The sequence below is a fragment of the Gossypium raimondii genome, chromosome 5 (assembly GCF_025698545.1).
Source record: "Gossypium raimondii isolate GPD5lz chromosome 5, ASM2569854v1, whole genome shotgun sequence".
Classification (NCBI taxonomy): domain Eukaryota; kingdom Viridiplantae; phylum Streptophyta; class Magnoliopsida; order Malvales; family Malvaceae; genus Gossypium; species Gossypium raimondii.
The window spans coordinates 9,177,618-9,204,713 of NC_068569.1; the positions used below are offsets into that span (position 1 = coordinate 9,177,618).

General features: G+C 30.0%; 2 protein-coding genes and 1 long non-coding RNA gene across 6 annotated transcripts; 2 read left to right on the top strand and 1 right to left on the bottom strand.

Annotated features, from left to right (window-relative positions):
* The first annotated feature begins 10,473 nt into the window (after positions 1-10,473).
* Positions 10,474-18,056, top strand: LOC105769731 (probable protein phosphatase 2C 21). Of its 4 annotated transcripts, XM_012590559.2 has the most exons (12): positions 10,550-10,622; positions 10,728-10,842; positions 11,323-11,442; positions 12,682-12,745; positions 14,195-14,303; positions 14,823-14,976; positions 15,988-16,113; positions 16,565-16,688; positions 16,765-16,841; positions 17,106-17,158; positions 17,570-17,624; positions 17,706-18,056. In XM_012590559.2, the coding sequence occupies exons 3-12, from the start codon at positions 11,326-11,328 to the stop codon at positions 17,856-17,858; spliced, it is 1,032 nt and encodes a 343-aa protein (XP_012446013.1). In that variant the 5' UTR covers positions 10,550-10,622; positions 10,728-10,842; positions 11,323-11,325; the 3' UTR covers positions 17,859-18,056. The 4 variants fall into 4 exon arrangements, 3 of the variants coding, with proteins under 3 accessions (XP_012446012.1, XP_052487508.1, XP_012446013.1); XR_008196222.1 differs by lacking the exon at positions 10,728-10,842 and having other exon boundaries at positions 10,474-10,622; positions 17,106-17,251; positions 17,706-17,799; XM_012590558.2 differs by lacking the exon at positions 10,728-10,842 and having other exon boundaries at positions 10,474-10,622.
* Positions 18,057-19,060: 1,004 nt separating this feature from the next.
* LOC105769047 (uncharacterized) lies at positions 19,061-19,838 on the bottom strand. The gene is made up of 2 exons (XM_012589426.2): positions 19,623-19,838; positions 19,061-19,506 (listed from the first exon to the last, which is right to left on the bottom strand). Exons 1-2 carry the CDS (start codon positions 19,673-19,675, stop codon positions 19,278-19,280), a joined length of 282 nt encoding a protein of 93 aa, XP_012444880.1. The 5' UTR covers positions 19,676-19,838; the 3' UTR covers positions 19,061-19,277.
* Positions 19,839-21,377: 1,539 nt separating this feature from the next.
* On the top strand, positions 21,378-22,906 carry LOC128041245 (uncharacterized). The gene is made up of 3 exons (XR_008195966.1): positions 21,378-21,439; positions 21,911-21,995; positions 22,706-22,906. It is a non-coding gene; the product is annotated as an uncharacterized LOC128041245 (long non-coding RNA).
* The last annotated feature ends 4,190 nt before the right edge of the window (positions 22,907-27,096 follow it).

Here is a 27,096-nt window from a genome sequence, read left to right on the forward strand (position 1 = left end):
TTTGTCACTCACCTACTCCCGCCTACTTAAATTGACCACTCACAATTCGCCACCTAGCTTACTTCTTTGGATTTTGACTACTTTTCTTATCTAAACAAGGCTCATATTTTAAATGATTCGGGTCTCCGATAACAATTGTCTAGACCCGATTCAAATTAGTTGTTTTATTGTAGTTTCAATCTTGTTTTGTTATTATTTCAATATTATATATTTTTATTTTTTATTTTAGAGACATTTGTTTACTAAGTTGTAATTATTTTATAAAGATTTTTAATATATTTTTGATTTATTGAAAATATTTATTTTAATATTTTAGAGTATTTGATATATATATTTAAAAATTTTGTATAAAAATAATTAAAAAATTTTAATATGAGTAAGCGAACGAGCTTAGATATAGCATTTTAAATCTGAGTCAAACTTGAACAAAATTTTAAACCTATTTTTAAACACCACTCATTATCGGTCTAATTTATACCTTATAAAGATCAAAAATTATAGTTGAAGAAAAATAAAATATTTCATTTTAAAAGAAAGGTTTAGGTTAATACGTCACTTCAAAACTTAATTTATTACCTTAAAAGAAAGGTAGGGTTAGATTACTTTTTATTTTTAGACAACACGCAGGTAAAACTTAAATGTAATTTTTGTGAAATGTATGATTAGTTGAGTGAGTTTTTGAAAATTAAAAAGAAAAGTTATCAAAATAAGAATTTTTTAATCTAAATATTAAAACAGGGAGTTTAAAAGATGAATAATATACACAAACCAAAGTATTGGTTGCAATTTGCATAATACTTTTCTTTGCGCCTTACTTGGAAAATGGAAAGTCCTTCAATTCAATTTCACCGGGGAAACAAGGGAAAAAAACAACCAACCAAGTTCGGCCTTTAACCAAAAACTGGGTCAACTCTCCTAGTCTTCCTGTTTCAAAGGGATTGAGACTAATCCAATTTTTGTGCCCAATATGAAATCAAATGAGATGGACATTTTAATATAATTTCCTATTTTTTAACAGTTAAAATATTAATAATGTAAAAATAAATATATAAATAATTTTATATGGATATAATGAACTCCTATTAATATATATAAATGCTTATAAAGAAATAAATCAACTTTATGATTTTCCAACCAAATTCCTTATTTTCAAACCAAACTAAATTTGTTAAAACAGTTAACCATTTTTAAAAGATAAATTACTTTAACATTAAGCATTCTACATTTATCAAAACAATTGGTTGAAATATTTCATGACTTCTTGTATTTTGCATAAAATTGAAATTTAGTTATTTTATTTTATTTTAAAATTTTAGTTATTTATTTTTCAAATTTTAAATTTAAATTTAACTGTTAATATTGTTAAAACTATTTTGTTAAATTTAGGTTCATTACAAATATCATTTTTAGTTACATTGTTAAAGGACTTTTTAGCAAATTTAACAATATTAACAATTAAAGTTGGATTTTGAAATTTGAAAAATAAATAGACAAAATTCCTAGAAGTATAAGTACGGGGCTAAATTTAAATTTGTGATAAATACAAGGACTTATTGCATATTTTTAACTCAAAAAATTATGTAACAAATATATTTTTAAATTTCATATAAAAGCTTAGTTAAAGTGATAAAATTAAATGTTTGTTATGTATGATATATTGGGTTCAAATCATGATTAAATTTTTATTGAGTTGTTTAAAAAAAAGATAAAAACATCCTCATAGAAATACAATTTTTAATGAATTGTAAGAGTAAAACAAAGCCCAAGCCATACTTGGGGCGATAAACACCTTAACCATCAAGTCAACACATAAAATTTATTAAAAATTATATATAAGAAAGTAATTTAATAAATTCGGAATTAAATTGATATAATTATAAATAAATAACTCTTTCCATCTTATGTATTAGCCTTTCTTTTCCTCGTGTCTGTCAACAATATTTCTTTAAATTTTAAAGTTAAATATTTCAATTTTATAGACAAGTTATTTTAGTTCTTAGACGATTATATATATATAGTGGTGGATTTTAATTTTGACATTAATTTTATTATTTATTATTAATTTTTAAATAAACATAACTTTGCTCTCTTTTTTTATGTGTCAAGTCACCATATTAATTTTATCTTAACAAATAGTTTAGGATAAACACTAATCGATTGTTAAACCGATATTGGCTTTAATCCCGCTGATTAATGTGGTAGATGTTGGTATATGTAACCTTTCCACCTGATCCGCAAGATTACAATATATTATATTAACAAAAAAATATGAGAATCATTAGATGAGAAATGAAGCTTAGAATATAATTACAATATTTTTTTAAAAAATGAAAATGCTTTTAAAAGTAAGAAAAGAAGAAGTTGGTGAGATGGTGACACGACGGTCGAATTGGTGCTCTATTTCCTTCCAAATCCCTAATGCGATTCACCAACTCTTATCTATTTACACACTATGTTATTTATTTTTTCAGTTGATATAGTTGAATCATAAACGTGGTGGGTCCTACGCTCTTCGTAGATTTGCTTTGTTTGCCTTCGTTTTGAGTGAGTATGATTCTGGTGGAAGGAGGTCGACGTTGCGTTTGCTTTGCGGTGCGGTTACCCTACCAGACATTGGAGGGTTGGTGAGACGCTAATGTCTGCAACCTCATCCGGTGGTCATACTATAAATTAAGAATCATTATCCTACAATGTTCATTCATCTGGACAAACCAAGTTTGATTGCTTTTTGAAATATTGTCCACTCAATACCAATATTTTTAAAGGACAGTATTTAAAAATATTATATTGAATTTTTTAATTAAAATATATCTAAATTGAGCATAAATTTATAAATCTTTGCAATGAAAATAAACTTTTATCGATTAATATAGTGTGTGGCACAGTAAAATAAATAGTAATATAAAATATTTATTTAAATCATAAGATCGAATGAGAATGATATAAATATGCATATATATATATATATATAATTAGAAAAAAAACAAAAATAAAGACTGGATCAAAATATTATACTAGTAGGTAAGCAGGAAAAATATACTGGTAGTTGATGCTTGTTTTCATAGTTTCCTTAAGACAGATTCGGCCACTCATTTGGTACCGAAGAAATGTTGGTAGACTCTCTCCCAGGATACAACAATAAGATGAGCACAACAGTAGCACGACATTCGTCTATCAACAAAATTATTTGGTTTTAAATAAAATTCAAATGAAAAAAAATAAGCTGAGGAGGAAAAAATATTTACAAGTCCAGACATTTTACATTGCTCATGTTAGGTGTACCCCTACCCCAACAAGTTTGTACTTACACTCCTTGCATGTAAGAAAAAATATTAGTTCAATCATCTAATAATAATGAAGTTGATTCACATGTATAAACATATTTTACACTTAATATCGAACCAATGTGGGACTAAGCTTTTCATTTTCTTTAACATAATTCACAAGTGGGTTACTTTGAGCATCAATTTCTCATTCATCACTTAACCATTTTGAGCATATGATATTCTATTGTAAAGGTCTCATGGAGTAGAATATAAAACTATAATTTTATGATTCAAATATCTACTTTTACTAATCGAGAATATGCCTCAAAGCTTCCAAAAAATCCATTTTTTTTCCAACATAGTGAAATAAAAGTATTTTTACAATACTCATTATCTTTTTTCAGTAAAAAAGTACAGCATAAAGCGAAAACAATAATAAATTAAAGCTTAGCCCGGCATCGACACAACACGATCAACTATCAATAAGCTTTGAACCATAGTAGGGGGATCTTCAAATATCTATAGACTTGAACTTCCTGTTACAATGCATTTAGCCATCTGGTCAGCAACTCTGTTATGAGTCCTTGATATAGGGTGTATTCTTACTTTCCACTTTCTTCTTAGGAGTTGATGCAGAAACGTAATTTGACCAAATTGCTACTATCTCCCGCACCAGAGAGAAGTAAGTCCACTAGTAGAGCATTATCACATTCAGCCTCGACATGTCTAAATCCCTTTTCCCAAGCAATAGGAAGGCCTTCCAGAACCACTTTTGCCTTTACTTTAAAAAACAAACTCCTTACCAAACATCATTGAAAATCCACACGGGTAATTAACATTCGAGTCTCTAAGTACACCTCCAATAGATGCAGTAGAACTAGTGGTTGAATGCAACACCCCGAACCCGTGTCCATCGCCGGATTAGAGTTACGAGGCATTATCGATCAAAACCCAACTCAGAACTATCTTTTATTTTATAATTTATTCATAAATTAGACTAACTCAATCACGAAATTTCATTATATTTTTTTTGATCAAATTCAAATAGCATTCATCCACTCGCTCGATAAGTCATCTCATATATATATAAATATATATAAGCACATAACCAATTAAAATCAAACATGCATCATTAATCAAATTACATATACCAACCATGTTTCAAAATTCAACCATATTATTATCATTTACCTAATCAAAATTTGATATCATTCAAATTCTTAAAACATTTCAAACATATTTGGTTATATATATATCATAAACCAAGCATATATCAAAACATCTATTCGTACACATTTATTTCATTTCAATTTACTAACTATACTACATATTACAACATAGGTAATCTACCATGTTTGGACAGCTTTTATACACCAAATTGGACAGCATTTTTACACCAAAATTGGACAGCATATAGACACCAAATTGGGCAGCATATATATACCCAAATATATATACCAAATTGGACAGCATTTTTACACTAAAATTGGATAGCATATAGACACCAAATTGGGCAGCATATATATACCAAATTGGACAGCATTTTTACACCCAAATTGGACAGCATATAGACACCGAATTGGACTTGAATCGAATAATAACAATCCACATTTGCAATTCCTACCACAAATATATATATCATGAAGCATAAATTTTTCCAACATGAACATATACCATGACCGAACATACAAAAAAAACATAAACATCATTTCTAGCCATTTTCGCATGGCTTTATATTTACAATTTCAAAATTTAACCAAAACAAGTACTAGCCTATACATGCCATATGTTCAAAAGTTTAAATTTTATAGATACCGATAAACGAACGATAGTGTGATTGATTTCGCTGACAATCCCCGAGCCCGTAATTAACTTCCAAAATCTATAAAACCAAGGAAAACACATATACACAGTAAGCTATCATGGCTTAGTAAGTCATAAGCAATTAAACAATTTAATGACGTTAATAATACAATAACAAAACCGAATAATGCAAACATATTCATATGTACATATTCGAGCTTGCAAAATTTAAATATCAATTATGTAACTATGAACAAATTTCAACTTGGCCGAATATACCTGTAAATAATAACATAGTTATTATTCTTCATTTTCAAATCATATACTCATTCTTTACCGAATGTACTCATTCATATATAACTGCATATAAAACATAATTTTGACTTCACATACACTTACCCTGTGGCCGAATATATATAGGCTTTTCACACACACATACTTTCATTTACATCATATACTTTTGTATCCCAATTGACATAACCAACTAACTTTGATAGCATATATTAATTAAATATTACATACTTATACCAAATTGATCTTAATTTCGCACACTTAGTGCCCGTTATTTAACATCATTATTTAGTTTCGCACACTTAGTGCTCATTATTCAACCTCATCATTTAATTCGTACACTTAGTGCTAATCATTTAGCCGTAGCTATTTCATACTCGCACACTCAATGCTAAATATCAACAAATCACATTCACATATATCCCTACTTCTCAAACATATACACATTCGGCTACCACATATATATATATATATGTATTTTGCATATTTCATTTCAGCATATATAATTAATATTTATCTAAAATTTACAACGCTATTTGCTTATAAACTTACCTCGGATATCGTCGATTGTTAAATCGGCTACTCGACCACTTTTGTCTTTCCCCGATCCAAATCCGATTTCTTTAATTCTTGATCTAAACATATTCAAATTAAGCTTATTTAAACATCATTCTATTCAATTTAACCTAAAAAAACATGAATGGGAAAATTATAATTTTGCCCCTAACATTTCACACTTTTTACAATTTAATCCTTTTTGTTCAAAACACAAGATACACAAAATTTAACTACACTCCTAATGGCCGAATATTCCTAGTGTCCATACAAGTTTGTATTTTTCATTTGTTTAGCATTTTATCCCCTTGAAAAATTTATTTTCACAAATTAACCCTAATTACTCAATTTCACCAAAAATTCAAAACAATACATGTTAATCTAACAAATATCTTTCATATTTCACCTACTAGCATCATAAAACTCAAGCATTCATCAATGGAACATTTTAAAATTATCCACAATTCACAAAATTAAGACATGCGTTTTGAAGAACACGAAGCAACGATCTCAAAAACGTAAAAATTATCAAAAACCCAACAAAATACATACCTAAATCAAGGAATACAAGTGCCGAATCTAGCTTTCCTCTTTTCTTTCTTTTCTTTTGAAGTTTAGGCTATTTTATGAACATTAGCATGTTTCTTTTTATTTTGTGTTTTATTTTATTATCATTATACTAACATTATTATTTTACTAAGTTAACCTTTACTAATATGCATATATAACATATAATATAAGGTCATTCTTGACCATTACCATCCACTACTTATATAGTGGGCTAATTGCATCATAGAACCTCCAAATTATAAAGACAACAACAATTAGGCTCTTTCATAATTAACCATTAATTTTTTTTATTACGCGATTAAGCCCTATTCTCAAATTAAGCACCCAAACAATAAAATAAATTCATGAAACTTTCACACATGTAAATTCACACATAATAAACACAGAAAATAATATTAAAATATTTTTCAGACTTAGATTTGTGGTCCTGAAACCACTACGTCCCATTAGGGTCGAAATTGGGCTGTTACATTGAAACTACATCATCAGTGTTAAGTTTTATCCATCCTCTCTCCGGTCGAGACCAATGCAACAGCGTACGCATAGGACTGGGTTGAACCAACTTCAGTGCTAGCTCAGCATAACTCCTCTCCCAATAATAACCTGTATCTAGAATGGCTTGAACACAACTATGACTATTAAAAAAAATAAAGAGATTACAATCCTTCCAAATCAACCAGCAAATTATTGAAATTAGAGTTTACCAAATTGTGTCATTATTACAATAATACATAACATAAAATTAAGAATTATTTAAAAATCGAGAATTTCAAGCACAACATGGTTAATAGAATACAAACACAATCATTGTATGAATATTCAAATTACTAGTAAGATAGATTTGGAGTAGGTTGGAATGCAAGCATTGTAATAATTACTAATAGCTAGCCCAGCACTCAGATATTTCTATTTATGAAGTGTACTTTTGTATAAGGTTTTGAGAGTAAAGAGTATTTGGATTTGAAATTTGTAGTGAGGCTCAAAACCAGAATTGGGCTTAAACTGAAATGGAAACATAAACAAGGGTCTCGTGACTAAATTAAAACTCCAAAACCAATTGGTGTGTGGGAGATGGAAGGAATGGATGAGCCAGGTGGGTTAGAGCTATTCCTCCAACTCTAAAAAATTATATTTGTTTAAAATATGAGTGGATTCTTATTTTATTTGAATATATTATGTAATTTATATAATACAATATTTTTACATTTAATTTTAATAATTTTATTTAAAAATTTAAATATCAAGTTAAAAATAACATATACTGAATGAGATTGAATTAATCAAATGAATTTTGATATGATTAATGGCACGATTATATATTTAATCATTAATAAAGCAACTTTTTGTTCTTAAAAATAAACTCCAAAACCAATTAACTTAATTTGTTCAATTCTATTTCCAAATAATTCTTTACATATCCGTATAACATGTAATCAATATATCACTCTATATAAGGATTCTTTGAACATGATATTTTAACTAAAATAATAAAAAAAGTTTATTTAAATTAATTGTATACGTAAGAATATCAGTATGAAAATAATTTTCTCATTTTTATTTTAAAGATAAAATGACTTGACCGGCTAAGCTTCAGCTTTCTTTTTCCGGCTAAGCTTCAGCTTTCTTTTAAAAAATAAAACCAAGGCTTAAAAGGTACCTAGGATTTAATTTTAAAATTAACTTCTTTTATCATTTATTATTAAATGTGATAATAAGATACATTGTATTTTCAATAAAAGAAAAATTAAGCTCGACCATTTGAGATGAGGAGCAACCATATATATATATATATATATCCTTCTTTTTATATTATTATTTGGTACAAAAACAAAACTAAAATATTTTTTTTATTTAAGCAAATAATACTTATCACTAAAAAGAATCATAAACAATGAATACATAAACATGACACATAATACATAGAATACATAAAAAAAACTATAAGCTGATGCACCAATGCCATTGTTTACAAAAAAAGCCCAAATAAAGGAGGGAAATTGACAATATCGAAACATTAAAAAGAGTCGGAAACAATCCAAAAATACACCAACTTGATCAGATCAGATATATTTGCATCTTAGCCTCCCTATCCGAAGACCAACCCGATGATACCAATCAATTAAGAAATCATTGTCAAAAGTCCCAGGTCATCCACTGCATCAATGATGCACAAAATTCAAGTATCTAATGATCTATCTTTCTCATAATCTTAGAGTTTAATTTTGTAAACACTCTTCTGATGAGGTTTGTTAAGAACAATTTCTGATAAATTTAATAATGCTTTTACCTTAACAAATTTCAGATGTACCAAAAATACAACTAAAAGACAAAAGGAATAAATGAAAATTAAAATCATCATTAGTTTAAGAGAAAACATGATGAACAAGAATCAACTTTTAAAAGAAAGTAAATTAGTGGGTTGAAACTAAAACCTAAAGATTAAAAAAACATTTGTTGAAAAGGTTGCAGCCGATAATCAACCCAAAGATTGGTGCTACCTTCGGCAAGACCAAGTATTGGTTTGAAGAAAGTTGAGTCGCAATAATTTTCTAAAATAGAAAAAGAAAAGAAAAGTGGAAATTTAATTACTAATACTAATGTATTCTTAGTTTTAAGTAAATATTATTATAAAATTTATATAAAAATGTCCAACTATGATCACATTCTTTATTTTGGTCATTTACCATTAAGTTAATAACAAAAATAATGGAATGATCTTTTTCTAATTGACATAATAATACATTTAATTCTTAATACTTATTTATTCTATCAATTTGATCATAATTCTAAATAATTCAATAATTTAACTCTTCACATTTACAAATTCTATTAATTTTATCCTAACAAAAACTTTTTGCTTTTAAAATAAAGGTTTACAAATTCCTACTGCTTCTTTGATCGAGCATGGCAATTTTGAAACCAAATAGCTACTTGTTGGGATTGTAGTCTAAGTTATTTTGCTAGTCACAACTTCTTATCTAATTCAAGTTTGTTTCAACCTCAATGATCCTATTAAGAAACTCAATTTGAGTCATTATAAGTCGTATTTTCTTTTCACTTGGTGACTGACACTATCCATCCAAATTATTATCTCCTCTGTTAACATACTCATATTTCATGATTGCCTTTTTACATCATTGATTAAATCACAGGTAAAACAACATAAAAATCAGATGATTTTACTATGTAAATACCAATCATCCAATCTTTTACAAACTTCATTATTAATGAGTGTTCTCAAGCAAGGGGTATATGTAATATCCAAATGCTACAACAACAAAAACTGCAAGAAGGTGATAAACGTTTCCGCTTTAACACTCGGTCTTTCTAAAACTGTAGCGCGACTCTGTTCTGAACAGTATAATGAAAAAAAGTAGAGATATTGTTGTTGACAATTAGCTTTCCTACTCGAGAACAATCATTCTTTCAAATTAACCCAACTATAAGCAAATACAGAAGGAAAAATCAAAAGCTAAAAGTAAAGAGAAAGAAACCCCAAGTCTGACACAAAACAAAGGTCAGTTTTTTTTTAATCTCTTTAATTCCCTTAAATTCTTCTCTTCTTGTTCCATGATTTTATTTTATTATTTATTTCAGGGTTTTTTCTACTCTTAATATTAAATTGTTGTGTGTTCTTTAAAACCTGAAAAAGTAAGTTGATTCTTTCTTTTCTTTCTTCAAACTTTTTAAAAGAATTTGAAGAATTTGTAAATGTGAAGTGTTAAATTTATTAAATTATTTAAAATTAGGATTATATTGATAAAATATATATGTATTAAGGACTAAAAGTGTTATATATCAGTTAGAAAAAAGGCCACCTTATTATTTTCATTATTAATTTAAAGAGGACCAAAACAAGAATGAATACAAGCATTAATGGATATATTAAAAATTTTAAAAGTTGAGATACCAAAATAAAAATATATGCATTGTTGAGTGACAATTTGTATAGTTTATCCAAACAAAAGTGCCCGAAGTTAACGCAGCACGTGTCGTAGCCCCGGTTCATTTGGCTCGAAAAATGATTATCAGAGAACAGATGAAAGAAAATAAAACAGTAACAGTGTCTCTAACAGTAACAGATCCATTCTCATCTCTCTCTCTGAAAACCCGTACGGACTCTCTAATTGCCAACAAGTGAGTTTCATTTTCGCATCGATTATCATAAATACAAATTTCAATTCGATCTCCATTAGACGCGTTTCTCAATTTCAATTCATTTTATTTATTTTACTTTGTTAGATCTGTTTGGTACCTGGAAAAACCAAAGAAAATGAAAAGAAATGCATGTTGATTGACGGGAACTTTTTGTTCCTCTAGGCTCGACTTTCTGCATCATCAAAACGGGAGAAATTAGGTTGTTATAGCCGCCTTGATGTTGATTTTTGATTCGGACATGTTTGCTCCAAACGATTTTGATTATTAATAAATCTTTTGAACTAGAAAAAGGATAGTGATATTGTTGTCCTAGTTTGATTCGATCTCTTTTAACATTTATTAACTGTGTTTTGACATGCGGTTTTGTGTTAATCTATTGAAATGTATTACCATTTTGTTAGTTAATGGAGTTAGGCCGTGCGCAAATGTTAAAGAATTAAGCTTGCCATATGTTCATACCACACAATATTCGCATATATTATATCTACAAGCTTTTGTGCGGAGTGGCGAGGAATTGTGCATATATTCTACATACTTTAATGTTTAAAGATATGTAAGGCAGAAACAATTGATTTCTTTGTGCAAGCATATGCATGTGCTTGTGTCATTTGTTTCAATGTATGGAAGTAGAAATTTAATATAGAATATGTGACCTGATAGTTTTTATTGGTTTATTCAGGAAATGGGGGTATATCTCAGCACCCCAAAAACTGAGAAGTTATCAGAAGATGGTGAAAATGACAAGCTTCAATTTGGATTGTCATCCATGCAAGGATGGCGTGCATCTATGGAAGATGCTGTAAGTTCTCTCTCTACCTTCTCATTGTTTGACTTAATATACTATCTTTGAATCATTAACTAAAGCCATCGGACTTGCCTTCTGTTAACGACAAATCGTAATATCTGCTTTTCATATATCTAGTATACGTCTCTTAACAAGGCATTAAATAATATCTAGTCTTGGCCAATATCCTATGTCTAGTGTATTGAATAAATACTAATAACTGCTTATCTTACACCTATTACATGCTTCTTGACATGGTATTAAGAATCATATAACTTTTAAGCTGAGTGTTAAGATCGCATCATCACAAGGCAGTGAGAAAGTTCCTTAGTCTTTTACTGATTCTATTTTTTTGAATATCAAATCAGATTATAAAGATTTCAAAAGTTAATCTGCTACTTTCTTAAAGTTATTTCACATTGATTGGAATGTTGTGAATCATGACAATAAATTGACATGTAATTTCTTAAAGTTATTTCATATTGATGCTAAGGAATCAAATTACATGATATACATGCTAAAGATAGACATGAGACTTAGCTGGTAATATTAGTCTGATATCTATGGCACAAGGGATTTTTTTCTTTTTTTTTTTGTGTGTGTGTGCCGGTGCATGCGTACTTGGTGCTGGTTGGTGCGTGGGGGTTAGCACCTATGGTACCCAACCTCGAGGATGAGTGTTTGATATGGGTATATGTCCAAAACTGGCATGCTCTATTTTTTTCTAAGCTTTTTCACATGTTTGGAAGATCACACTTCGATATCCATGTCTAAATATGTGCCAAACACAAGTGTCAAACATGCATATTTGGAAAATGAAGAGTCTAGGTAACATAGGACAGAAGAGTGTCAGTTTGGACTTTAGAAATATTTATCCCAGGTTACACTTTTCTAAAATTTTCCATTTAGTCCTGATAACATAGGAAAATGAAGAGTCTAGGAAACATAGGATACAAAAACATGTCCTTTTAATTTGAGCTGTGCTGAAACCTAACGTATTTATCTCAAGAGATAATTTTTGCTTCTTATGCGTGCACACATGCTTTTTTTTGGAAGTAATTGCTTGATGCATTTCCAACTATGTTGGAAACCTGTTATATCTATGATGTTTGAGGGATACAGGTCCTTGTTAAAAGCATGTCTGCTATAATAATTGATGATTATTTCCATTTTAACTACAGGCCATTTTTGTACCTCTTGATAACTCAATTTGCCTTTAATGATGCCATGAATTTGTTTTTATGGTTTTTGCAGCATGCAGCATATCTGGATCTGGACGACTCAACATCATTTTTTGGTGTTTATGATGGTCATGGAGGTAAGGATTGAGCTCCCTTTTTTTTGTTTGTTCCTTTAATTTTTATCACATCACTTTATTTTTTCTTTAAAAAGTTCACAAAGTTTAGATTTCAGTGAAGTTTTTCTTCCCTTTGCTGGTGCTGTTTGTATTCCTTCTTCCGAATATAATTTTAGTTATTCCTTTGGCAAATCTTAACTGACCAGTATGTGTGTTGGTCTTGCACTGGTAAAGCTACTAGAGCAAAATTATGTCTTTAAATACTGAGGTTTTATGATATTACAAGAGACCGACCTGTTGACACCTGAGTGTGTTTAATACATATCATTGGAGGCATTAGCTTTCTCTGTTTGTATGCGTGTGTCCTTTTCTTTTTGGTTTTGTGCAAATATTATTATATAACTTTTCCTTAACTGTAGGCGAAAGGTGCAACCTTGTTTGTTTAGAAACGGTTATTCTAACAACTTTTATGTTTTCAATTCATAAAAAGGAGACAAAGAGAAAGCTAAAAACTTGGATCTAAGGATGTACCTCATCAAATCTTGTTTTTTCTTTTCTTGTTTCTGTTTTTAGCACTCTTTCGGTACAAAATAATATCTGAAGATAATGTTGAGTTGACAGTTCAGTCCCATATAGTATACGGTGCCTTAATTGGTGGAGCTATTTTCTTTTATTTGAAGGCCATTTGTAGTGTCCAGTTGAGCCCAATAATCCTTTTAAAATTTGACTTGCACTGACACTCCAATGACCTCGTTAATGATTCTGAATATACCATCACCCTTTGATTACCAGTAGAGAGCAAGCTGCATTTTGGGCTTGCTTTTCTTGTATTATGATGATATTTTCTATTAGAAAATGAGAAAGGGATTGGAGCTGGTTAATCACATTACTGGATGGGTAAGACCTGCATGTACAGGCCATGCCTTAGTTGGCAAAAAGTTCAGCTTCCACCACAGTTGGGTTCTTAAGATGCTTCTTTGTAATTGATAGAGTTAAGGGCCTAGACACTCAACTCATTCTTGAGTTTCTATGCAATGCATGCTTATGTCTGGCTGCAAAGTTTCTTCTTGATTTCTCTGCTAAAATTGGATTTGAATGCTTTGAAATATTGATGCATCTTGGAGAGTTTCCGGGATGGAGGGTACCTTCCTTTCTCAGGCAGCTTTTGGTAAACTGAGATTATGTTCTGCATAGTTAATAGTATTTGTAACATTTCATGTTTGTAAACTTATAGAGAAAGTTTTTAGTTCATATAAGTTGTGTAGGTAAATATTGGTTTCTGTGGAATGCTTTAAACAAAAAGGTTGAGCTGCTCACAACAGAATTGTTACGTTTGCTCTTGTTCCCTTTTTTCTTATTGATGCTTTCATGATTTTCACAGCTTTTATACATAAAATTAGTTGTTGATCTGATTAAATTCTTTGTACCTAGTCATTTAAGCATATTATATGTGGGTCCATTTATCTGTAGGCAAAGCAGTGGCTAAGTTTTGTGCCAAGCATCTTCATCAGCAGGTGCTCAAGCATGAGGCGTATTCAGCTGGAGATATTGGGACTTCAGTACAGAAAGCTTTTCTCAGGTTCCTTTACTGGATTTATTTGTGTATTCTTTTGGTAGCAATATACGGAAGATATGTCATAGCTCAACCACAAGGCAGCTGAAAAATTGCCTTTGACATGTAAGTAATATGTTCTAAGTTTCCTAGGAATCAGGCAATGGACCATGTGCTTGGAGCTCCATGATCATTGCCACTCAAAATTTGTTAATGCCATACATGGTTGTTTAAAGTTTTTCCTTTTCATCTAATGAATCCCTTATGACACTGATGAAATTGCATTTTGTTATTTACATAAATGTTACTGTTTTTAATGGATAGTTTATTTATAGCTCCATTCTGGCATATGCTAGTGCCACTGCATTTTTGACCGTTTAGGTCATTGTTCTCTAGCATCTTTTGCTTTTTTCACTCATGAACTTGAAATTTAAGAGTATGATCAACTTCATTTTACCGGATAAAATATGATATAGTAAGGCTGCTTCTTGTTAATTGTTTCTTCTGCTATACATGCATTCAACTGCTATTTTTTTTATCATACAGAATGGATGAGATGATGTGTGGACAAAGAGGGTGGAGAGAATTAGCAGTCCTGGGAGATAAAATGGACAAAGTTTCTGGTTTTGTTGAAGGGTTTGTATGGTCTCCTAAGGGTGATGAAGCCAATGACCATTTTGATGATTGGCCTCCTGAGGAGGTATTTTTGTGATAGAAAACTAAATTTTTGTCTTAGGTGTATGAAGCAATTTCATTTTGTATGTTACTAGACAATGTTTCAGTAAGATCTAAGCTGCAAGACCTTAAGTTTTTCTTAAGTTGCTGTGCTCATTCATGCAAAGGAGTCCAAGTTTTCAACTAACCCATTACCTGTTCTATAGTAATATGCTCTAGATTTTGGTTTTAGGAGTATTCTTGCATAATAAACTCTTTATAAATTAGTTTTGTTATTTGCTTATTTGGTAAACTGGAAAATTTTTATGGGAATACCAATAACAGAAGCTTCGTGTCTTGTGAACTTTATACAAACACTTTTTATACTATTTTTAGTGAACTTAGACGTTTTTAATTTTACCAATCAATACTTTTTTAGGGAAATGACTTAATTGAACCAACTCTATGAAGTATGCTAATTTTAATTGAGGTAGGATATATTGAACATGATTAGTTAAGTTCACTATATTGTTTTTAGGCCTTGATCAAGAGAGGGTTGTTAACAAAGGAAGAGGAAAGTTATTAGAAACTTTTTTGAGTTCTATGAGCCTTTGAGAAGCCTAAACAACGGAGAGTGGATATAATTAAGGAGAAGGAAGATCTTTGCTTGAGGTTTTAAGATTTATTACAAGGAATTCGATACAAACTGGATTGGAAATAATATAAAAGGGGCGTGTGGACCCTTCTTATGTTAAAAGGGGTTGGATTTCTTCTTATTTTGCCCTATGATTCTGTAGAAGAAAATTGGAAAACATGAAGGAAACTAGCGTTCCGATAAGTACACTCTGGTTGTATGTTTAAGAATTTTCTGCAGGTTACCTAGGACTGTCATTTACTGTGGTTACTTGAAGTATTATTTGTGCTTGAGACTTTACTATGATTCATTTAATTCTTTCAATGCAATACCACTAAGTAAGAAGCTTTTGTTTGATTGGTCAAATATGTCTATTTTACTTGTGAGATTCCGATGTTGACTTTTCTGTTGGTTGCAAACTAGGGTTCTCACTCTGATTTTCATGGACCTACTTCTGGATGCACAGCCTGTGTTGCAATAATTCGAAACAAGCAACTAGTTGTTGCTAATGCTGGTGATTCCCGTTGTGTAATATCTAGAAAGGGGCAGGTACAATTTTCTTTTCTGCAGAACCCTGAAAACAGAATTTCAGAATTTTGTTTGTTTCCACAGAGCCTTTCCTTAAGGCCTCTCAAAGTTGTGAGATGAAAGGATGTACAAGTTGAATGACAAGTAGTGCTTTTGTCGTAAGTTAATATTCTAGCACTTTTAAGGGACTATTGTTCTTGCCCTTTTAACTGCATGGAAATGGTTGTAGAAAGTAGCACATGCTTTTACCATTTTCAATTTTATTGATGATATTAGAGTGAAAAACATTTGCTCTAAGTGTAATAGTCACTATATTTATTGCTGAACTAGCATGGAAAGCATTTATCAATGCTCCACATTCAGATTCCTTTTTTCTTTTACCTCTCTCCTTTGGATACACAATATGGTTCCTCTTTAATACGGCATAGCTTAGCTGCTGCATGCTTTCTTTCATAGATGTCACTTTTTACAGGCATATAATTTGTCTAAAGATCACAAGCCAGACCTTGAACTGGAGAAAGATAGGATTCTGAAAGCTGGTGGTTTTATTCAAGTCGGACGTGTCAATGGAAGTTTAAACTTGGCCAGGGCTATTGGTACCTTCTAGATCCAAGGGGACAATGGATCTAATATTTATTTGCTTGTTGGTTTATGATTGTCTTTCACTTGCAGGAGATGCGGAGTTCAAACAGAACAAAACTTTACCTGCTGAAAGGCAAATTGTAACAGCTAATCCAGACATCAACACTGTAAGTGAATTGCTTTAGCCTTTAATATTTGTGTTATATACTAGCTCTTTCAGTAAAATTTGATGATGGTCAATTGATTTAGTAAAGCGACTAACTTTTGTAGTATTCTTTAAGCAAAATTAAAAACTTCTTTTTGTATTTTTTTAAAAAATCAGACGCATGTATAAAACTTTTGCTGCCATTTAAGCAAAAGATACATCGTTCCCAGTTAGTATCCATATTTATCCACATGCTTATAATCTGGTTTTACCCTCTTTAAAATAGGTTGAGATCTGCGATGACGATGAGTTTCTTGTTTTAGCTTGTGATGGGATTTGGTGAGTCTCCTATTGTAAGAACTTGCATTCCTTTTACCCTCCTGCTCTGAAATCAACCTTCAGTCCTACCTGGATACCATTCAGAACACTTAGGTAATTTGCAGTAGATGGTTCCAGGCCTGTGACACATTCTGGATGCACACATGCCTACTTGCTAATCATTCTCAAAGATTAAATATCAAGCAATCTGTCATAGGAAATATATACATAACATGTATATGCTTTGCTCATATTTGTTTATGTATGTATTATGCATTGACATGTGTATATATTAATTTGCTAAAAAGATAAAGAGAACGTAGTGTACCATTTATAGATTCCCTTGGGAATTGGGAGCTTGTAAGATGGCCATTGCTGAGGATGTTTGTTTTCATTAATTTGAAGATAGCATCGTTGTGTTTTGTTGATTAGGGACTGTATGTCAAGTCAACAACTAGTGGATTATGTACGAGAGCAGTTGAATTCTGTAAGTTCCTTCACAAAACATTATAAACCTATCAATATAAAGATTCCATTAATTAACTACAGATCTCTTCCCATGGTGCAGGAAACTAAACTTTCAGCAATCTGTGAAAGAGTATTCGACAGGTGCTTGGCTCCAACAGCTGGTGGGGAGGGATGCGACAACATGACAATGATCCTTGTTCAGTTCAAAAAACCTGTTGGTTCAGGTACTTCTTTGAGCAGCACCCAGCATTGAAAGATCGAACACCCACAAACCAGGTAAAACGTACATTTGGATTTTGGACCTTAAGAAGCATTAGTCTCTTCTCCTTCACACCAAATTATATTAACCCATTTTCTTCAAAGCTGTAAGCAAACGCGTAATGAATATTCCACTTTCTTATTATGTAAGTGATTTGCGGTTTATGAGTTGTAAATGATCCAAGGTTTTTCATTTCGCGACTCCGCTATGTCGGGTTTTTCATTTTGTAAATATGGTGTTAATTGTTATGTTTTTTTCTTTGAAATTTAAGTGGTTTCCCGTGACACTACCAACCTAATAGGTTCAAGCGTGCCTATATCTTGTGAGGTCTAACAAGGATCCGATATTATTATCATCATCATCATCATCGTTGAGTTTTAATTTGGTTTGATTGATATTATTATTGTTGTTACAATTTAAAGACCGAATCCAAATTTAGTTAAGCGAGAAGAATCCTCTATTTTAAATGTTGAAAATTATAAATAACTTAAACATTGTATAAGAGAAAATTCTGAATGAAATAAAATGGGAAGTTTTAAAAAATAAATAAAAAATCAAAGACACTGACTTAGGAAATGCTTATGTATGGAAGGTGGTCACTTTAAGTAACGATTCGACTATCGATTCGACTATCATTGAATAAAAGTGCTATGCACAATGTTCGATTTTTTTTTTTACATAATGTTTGAAAAACTATATGTTATTTTATGTGAAAAAAGAACTCGTTTTTTTTCTAACATGTTGAGGTTCGAAATTTCTTTTCTTTTCTTTTCTTTATTTTATCTAATCAAGTATTTTTTTTTCTAAAAGATTTTTAAAGCTTTAATTAAAAATGAGATATTTGCTCCAAATATTCGTAAAACACATCGATAATATGTTTTATAAAGAAAAAAAACTATGCATGTGCAACTTTTTTATCCATTTGCAAAATTAGGGTCAAAACCCAAGAATGAAATTGAAAATTGAATTCTAAGGTTTATTTAGGAAAAGAGAAGTGTAGGGACTAGGGAGTAAAGAAAAACTCTGGAATACTAGAGATGTGCTTGTTCTCGACTAAAAACATCAGCCACGGTGAATAAATAATAATAATTAAAATAAAATGTAAAGCCCTCTCCTTTTATTTTACTATGTTCCCAGTGATATATCATTGTTGTTTAATAGAAATATATAAAATGAGTTTTGCATGCTCTTAAAGCTCAAAGAAATTTGTGCAATATTGGAATTTCTGATGAAATTACAAGTACAACCAAAATCAAGTATATAAGAATTCACTGAATTAAATCAAACTAGAAAACTAAGAACCACCATAAAAATTAAACTTCAACAAGTTTACTTAGATTAACATATAAGCTTCAGACTATTAAAACATTACATTTTAAATTCTATTTAATATTAATTTTAAGTTATAATTCTCTAATCATAGGAAAACCAATGAACGGCAGCAGTATCTTTGGCAGCAGGTGCAGGAACATCAGCCATGACCTTTTCTTGGCCCTTGGGGTAATAAATTCCAGTTCGGTCATGAGGAACCCAGCAGCAACTCCCTTCCATGCTACTCCTCTTCTTCACTTCCTCCGCCTCCACTTTCATCGGCTCTCGAACCGCATCCGTGCCCTTTGTGCAGTATTTCCTCATTATCGGCCTGCATTCTCAACATAAACACATACACTAATTATCGAGGCTAGAAAAGAGTAAATCATTTTTTTTCTGGATACAAGGATGCATGTGATTAATATGCATTAAAATGAAACGACATACTTGAAAAATAAGGAATTGATTGAAGGTGATCCTCTAGTAAACGTTGCTGCCATGTGGATATTAGTATCTTATCACCAAAGACCCAAATAGCGGGGAAGTAATGGGCAAATCATAAAATGCAATGAAATGGGATTATATAGAGGGGAATGAGGGATGGGCAATTCAACATTTTATCCATTTCTCTCTTTTCGATGAACATTTCTGTTGGGGACCTTTTCACTATTCGTCATGTTTTGCCTTTTTCTCTATTAGGATTAGGATACATCTTACCTTACCTTTTTTCTCTCTTCTCATTATTGTTTATTGATGTCAACGTAAAATTTTATATTATTTAAGGTTAAATCCACAAGTTGGTACATAAGTAATATCATTTTTCCATTTTGATATTCAAGGGTATCTAAGCTACTTTTCTATTTTCAAGTCGGTACCTCCATTAGTTAAATGGTTAAGTCTATTTTAAAAATAAAAAACTTAACCCATAAAATACTATCTAAACTATATCTAACTTTTTATTTTCAAAAGTGTTACCTAAACTATTTTTCTTACTCATTTTATACCAAAATGCTATATTTATTAAAAAAGTTCTAGCCAATTATACCGTCACATCATATAAAATTTTAAAATAATTTTACTTTATTTCTCTTTTATTTTTTTTTCATTTTACATTTTTCTTCTTTTATAATATATGGAATGTCAACGATACTCGAAATTCACACTTCAAAGGTCAAGATGTTAATGATTAATTTTATTTTTTAACTTCAGTGCTTGTTTGCTCGAGGGATCAGAAAAATTCTTTCATCAATCAAAACTTGTTTTTTTTCAAAACTAGATTAGATTGGCTTGTCGAACCGATTGAACGAGGAATCAACCTAGGTACCAATTCGAAATAAGGGTTGAATCAATTGACTTGCGAACCAATATTTTTCGGTTTAATCATGCTAAAAATTTGGTTTAATCGATTTTCTCTATTGTTAAATGTTATTATTTTTATTTTATAAATTTTTAATAATTTAATTGATCAAATTAGATGAACCATTCAAACCGAAAATTAGTGGCCTAACTGGTTCAACTATCGGTCCAGTTCTGAAAACCTTAATTAGCTAACAATTGAATTGATAAAAGGTAACAACTTTGGGGGGAAAAGTAATTTATGATGTGACCAAAAAAAGTAATTGGACATAGTTAAGGTATCAATTTGTAGGTTAAGTTTTTTAAAATTAAATTTAACAGCTAGAGCAATAGGATACCGACTTGCGAGGAAAAGGGTAGCTTAGGTATCACTTGTCACAACAAAATTTATAATTTCAAAAAAAAAGAGTATAATTTAGATAACAATTTGTGAGATGAATATAATAGCTGTGATAGCCCGAAATAGGGCCTAATCGGAATAGTGGTTTCGTAACCACAAATCCGAAGTGAAATAATTTAATTTTATAAATTTTTATTAATTAATGATTGATTGAAATATTGTGTGAAAATATGGATAGAAAATTTTAATGATTTAGTGCCTAATTGAATTTTAGGACTAAATCGAGAAAATGCAAAGTGTGTCTAATTAGTGATTAAATGACTTAATTGAATTATTGCATGAAATTGGAAGTGTTTATGTGGCAATTAGACCATAAATTAGTGTTATGGACACAAAAGGGTATTTCTAGAAAAATATCTAAGTAATGGGTCAAGGGCATTTTTGTCCAAATTGAATAAAAGACAAAATAAAGTGAAAATAAGTGTCCATCTTCTTCAAAATCAGACGTTTGCTGCCAAAAAAATTCATGTCACCATAGCTAGGGTTCTTATTCTTCCTAAGCTCAATTGTAAGTGATTTCTTGCCCCGTTTTTAATTATTTTCGTATTTTTATGCTTATTGATGCTTGAATTTCATGTTTCTACCATTTAATTTAAATGAAATTGAAGTTTAAAAATTGACCCATTCATGATATAATTGTAAATTGATTAGTGATGTTAGATAATGAATGTTTGAAGTGTTAACTACAAGTTTTACTAGATGAATTTCAATGAAAATGTTGAAAAAGGGCTAAATTGTGAAAGATGGTAAAGTGTGCATAAAGTTGTGATTTTGTGAAATTGAGGGCTGTTATGAGCATGAAATATGATTTAGTGAAGTTTGAAATTTAAGAATTTAGTGAATTTTATTTTTACGAGCTTAGGGACAAAAGTGGAATTTTTGAAAAGTTTTGGGGAAAAATGTAAATTTGTCAAAATGTTGTGTATGAATTGTATTTGAATGAAATGTTGATAAAATGTATTAAATTGTGTTAATATAGATCAAGAAAGAAGAAATAGTGCAAGTGATCGGGGAAAAGAGAAAGTTATCGACTAAATTACAAAAATAGTCGTTTTGCATCCGAGGTAAGTTATGTGTAAATAATAGTAATATATTTTATAAACTGTGAATTTATTTGATATGTGAATCAATATTGAATGTAGAAGGAAAATTGTTCATGAATTATTCAAGTGTTAAAGTGTTGAAAATAAAGTGTTAAGTGTAAATTCCCGGTTGAACTTAGGAATAGAAGTGGATACAAGTGACATGTCACTAGAGGTCGATGTTACATGTTACAGTGAGTCCCGGTGCTGGGTGATCTAGCATGTGTTGCGACACTGACGACTTGTGTGAGCAGGCCGTGGACATTTCCAGTGTTATTGATCGGTGGTAGCTTGCTACGTTTGATGGTAACCGGCTACATTTCAGTGGTAACCGGCTACATAACAGTGGTAACCGGCTACATATCGTGTTGCACTTATGTGCTAAATCTCTACGTCTGTGTATATTCCGAGTGTTCAACGGGATTAATGATGGGTTAAAGTGAATATGAAATGAAGTGTGTATGCAGGTATAATTGAAAGAATTGAGCATATGTGATAAATGTTAAGTGTGAAAATGTATATGCAAGTGAATTGGTAAGATTGTGCATGTGTTAGTGATTGAAATTGCTAAGAAATGTTTTGATTAGTTATATGTTAAAAGTGTTAATTATTAAATGAGTAATTATTGTTTACATGTAACTTACTAAGCTATTTATAGCTTACACCTTTCTTTCTTTTCCTTTGTTTTATAGTGATTTGAACTTGATCGAATTGGGGATCGTCGGAGCTCGTATCACACTATCATAATCATCTCGGTATTATGTAATTTTCAAAATGTTTAAACTATGGCATGTATAGGGTCTTAATCATTTTGAGCATGTTCAAATGATATGGCTAATATTAGCTATTGAAGTAGCTATTAAAGAATATATTTTGGTGTTATGTATGTTAAAATGGTAACTAATTCAAAGAAGCAGTTTCTTTGACAGCAGCAGTGACGTGAATGTGAAAAATCACCATAAATAGTAGAAATGGAATTAGAGAGTGAATTATATATGGAATTAAAGCTTATCAAGTCTATTTTTATATGAAAGAAACGGTGTAGGCAAAGGAATTCTGTATTTTGAAATATTTGAATTTTAGTGAGATAGGGTCAGAATGGTTTTTGAAGTCCCCTGTTCTGACTTTAAAAAATCATTATAAATTGTACAGAAAGAATTATGGGTCATAATTTATATGTGTAGATTTCTTAGTGAGTCTATTTTCAAAAGAAACAAACGATAATCTTATATGTATTCTGTACAAAGAGATAATTGATTTTTAGTGCTGAGAGGTCAGATCTGTCGAGCTGTGAAACAGGGGATACTTTAATGAATAAACTGTACTAATTGGCTAAGTCAAAAATTCTGAAAATTTTATGGTAAGTAGGAATATGAGTCTAGTTTCAGGGAAAATTTACGGATTTAAATTTTGAGTTCTGTAACTTGAGCTATAATTAAATTAGTGAAAGTTATGCAGGTAGACAGTTTTGTTGTGAACAGTGAATTTAATTTTAAAAGCAATTTTTTTTATGCTCTGAATTGGTAAGTTAAATTGGATAACATCTCGTACTCGATTCCGGCGACGGCCTCGGGTAAGGGGTGTTACAATAGCTGAGATTGAAAGATTTATGATTGGTTCAAAAAGTAATAAGAAAATTTTGTACAATCCATGCTATTGATCCAAAAGTTTTTTTTGGCCTTTATTCGGTTTCTACATTTTACTTCACTGGTTTTTAATATTGATGTTGGGTTGGTTATTTGTTCGTGTCAAAATTATAAAGCAAAAATTTGAAGATTAAAATATGTTGTAAGTCTCCAACACCTTGCACATTTAGATTTTAGTCCCTATTTTTATTTACAGGAATTTAATCTCACTATTTTTTTAATTAAAAAATTCAGTTCAATTGTAATCACTATTAAAAGATTTTCGGGGTATTACACTTACTTTGCCTGTATACTTCAAATCCCTCCACTTTCCCTTTTTTCCTTTACTCAAAATTAACCTAAAAATTTTTATTTTTCACTTTGGGATTCCTTCCCCCACGCCCTCACTTTCTCTTTGGCTTATTGTTTAGTCCCACAATCACGGTAAATATAACTATGCCTGTGGTGTAACTTGAATTATGACCACAATGATCATCTTGTAGCGCTATGTATAGTTACTTTGCAGGCCTAAAATTGTTCTTTATATTATTAAGCAAATTGTATTGTTTATGTAATTAAATAATCTTATACTTTGTTTATTAGTTAAATAATTGCCCCATATAAACGTAACATTGAATATAAATAATAGAATTCATTAACTCGACTTGACTTAACTCAAAACGATTTGACTCGATCGATACTCACCCCTAACTATGGGTGCCATTTGTGGAATTTGGGCCATTTTCAGACATAGGATAAATTTATTCCATTAAGCTCTAACTTTTAAGGGGACTTTTAACTTCGGACCATAGGCCCACTTATTACACTAATCATCAAATTGGGTCACTATTATTGTCATTCCAACTATTCTTTCCAAGTGCATGATTGGGTTAATGTTACACATTAATCGAGTCTTAATTTAATTGAAATTTTATTAAAAATTACTTTTAATAAAGCAATAAATATTATTATAATATTTTTTGTATTCTCATATTTTATATAGATTAAAATATGTTTGTCAGTCTCTATACTTGAACAAAATTTGAGATCTAACTCGTGTACTTGAAAAGTTAGTTAAATCTCAAATTTTGTTCATTTAAAATCTTAGTTTAATCATAATTACTTTTTGTCAATATTTATCAAATTGACATGTTGATTAAGTTGTTCTAACGTAATTTATCACAAGATTGACAGAAAATAAATATATTAAATTGACAAATTTTAACAGAAATTATCAATAATAATAACTTAAATTTTAAGTTTTAAAATATAATGACTAGCATCATATTTTAACATTTTGCTGAAACTTAAACCTAAAACATTTTACACGTCAATATTTTCAACTTACCATTTTAACCATAAACTCATCTCAAACTATGAGTTAGCATAATCTAAAATATGCATTTAATACACTTTGAGATTTAATCACACTCATAATGCCTCTTTAAATTTTTGTTAAGAAATCATTTAAAATACCTTAAAATGACCTAAAAATAAATTAAAACTTTTAACAGGTAATATCATATAAATTTATGCACAGAAACTAACACGACACGAATTAAAAATTGTGTATCCGTACAAATTTACAAAGAGTTTCTGGTAATATTTTTATAAAATTAAGGGTTTTGTGAAAAATAATATCATATTTTGAGCAAGTGATATCTCTTGTATTATTCTTACCATTAAAAATTAAGGCTATCAGAATCCTAAAGAACATTATTTAGCACAATAAATAAAACTAATGAATGTAATAATTTATCACATATTAACATGCCCGTCACACATTAGTTTTTTTTTTGGGGTTCCATTGTAAAAAATTAATACTGTTTAGTTAAAGTATTATTTTTACGTAGGATTTAGTATATAAGTATGTTAATTTAATTGCAAACAATTTTACTTATCTTTTCTAAGTTTAAGTTTAAAGTTGTACTAACTATTCTTTATTTTATGTGTAATTATTATAATACATATGTAAAATAAGTTTTTTTTTTGTCATGTTATAACACTGGTAATCAAATGAGGAATTAGTGATTTAGGTAAGTTGTATAATGTTGAACAAGTTGAGGTCAAATTAAACCCAAAAACTCAATTATCAAATTAAGAAAAGTGTTAAATTCATATACCAAATTGAACATAAAAATTATTAAATTCATATGCTTAAATTTCAGTTAAAAATCAAATCTTATATTAAGCTTTGTCCTTTCTTCTATTAAAGAGTAGATAATGATTTTTGTAAGACGTCTCAACAACTGAACTTTGAAAAATGTTAAAACGTAGTTTCTATATAATTTCAAATGTTAAAATAATTTTGACAAATTGTTTATTTATTTAATTTTAAAGGGAAGATATGGTATTTGGAGTGAAGAGTCAAACTTCAGGTCAGCAATAATGGTTTCGACATGATTAGGGTCTCATGCATATGTAAGGGAAATGAAGTTGCTTGAATAATTTTGAAAAATTCTTGATGGTGTTGATATTAGAAAAAGTGGTATCATTACAAACACATAATGGGATATTATTTTTGAATTTAAGATATAAAACCCAACCACTGAAGAAGACTGTTTTTGGCTCATTGATCAAACAAATAAATCTCCATCTATTTCAGATATTATTATTTTTCATTTCCAAGATATCGGTTGTAGAGTCAGCCCATGGCAGGGAATTGTTCAATTTTGATGGATTTTTTAAATGGATGAAGTTTAATCTACAAGTCATATCATCAGTCTTTCTCCTGACCCTATTTTATACGGCTTTTTTTTTTTTGAATGAACATTTTATAGAAGTGGTCCGAACAAAGCTCTCAGTCATTTTCACAGCATATAAAATCATAACCATATATGGTTTTTATGATAGATGCATTGCACCAGATTTTTTACGGATTTTTTTTTGTTTAGTTTTTTTTTTTTTAATTTGACCAAAACATTTCCCCCCATTTATTCCATTCCGTTGATTGGAATCTCGGTTTATTGAGAGGCCAAATTTGATTGAGCTTTTTTTTTTTTACAGGTTGATTGAGAGTTATTAATTCAAATATTTTTACAATCAAATCATTAATTTTAAGCTTAATTAATTGAATAGATTATATCCTCGATTCAACCCTTAAAAAATATGACTTAATTTTTTTATAAATATAAATAAATAGTAATAACTACATGAACTTCACTTAAACATTCCAAATGTAATTAAATATTGTTATTCTTAAATCATAGTTAATATATTGAAAATTTAAAATTCAACCACTAAAACAAACATTCAGGGATGTTTGGTTGAAGGTAATGGCTATGTCATTACCATTACCTGCCTATTACAAGCCTATTTTGCAGGCCCACTTAAACAGATGTTTGGTTCAAGGTAATACCCTATTACTGGTAGGGGTGTGCATAATTCGGGTAAAATTGAAAAAAATTAGTTAACCGACCGAATTCGATTAATCGGTTGGTTAACCGAATTTTTTCAGT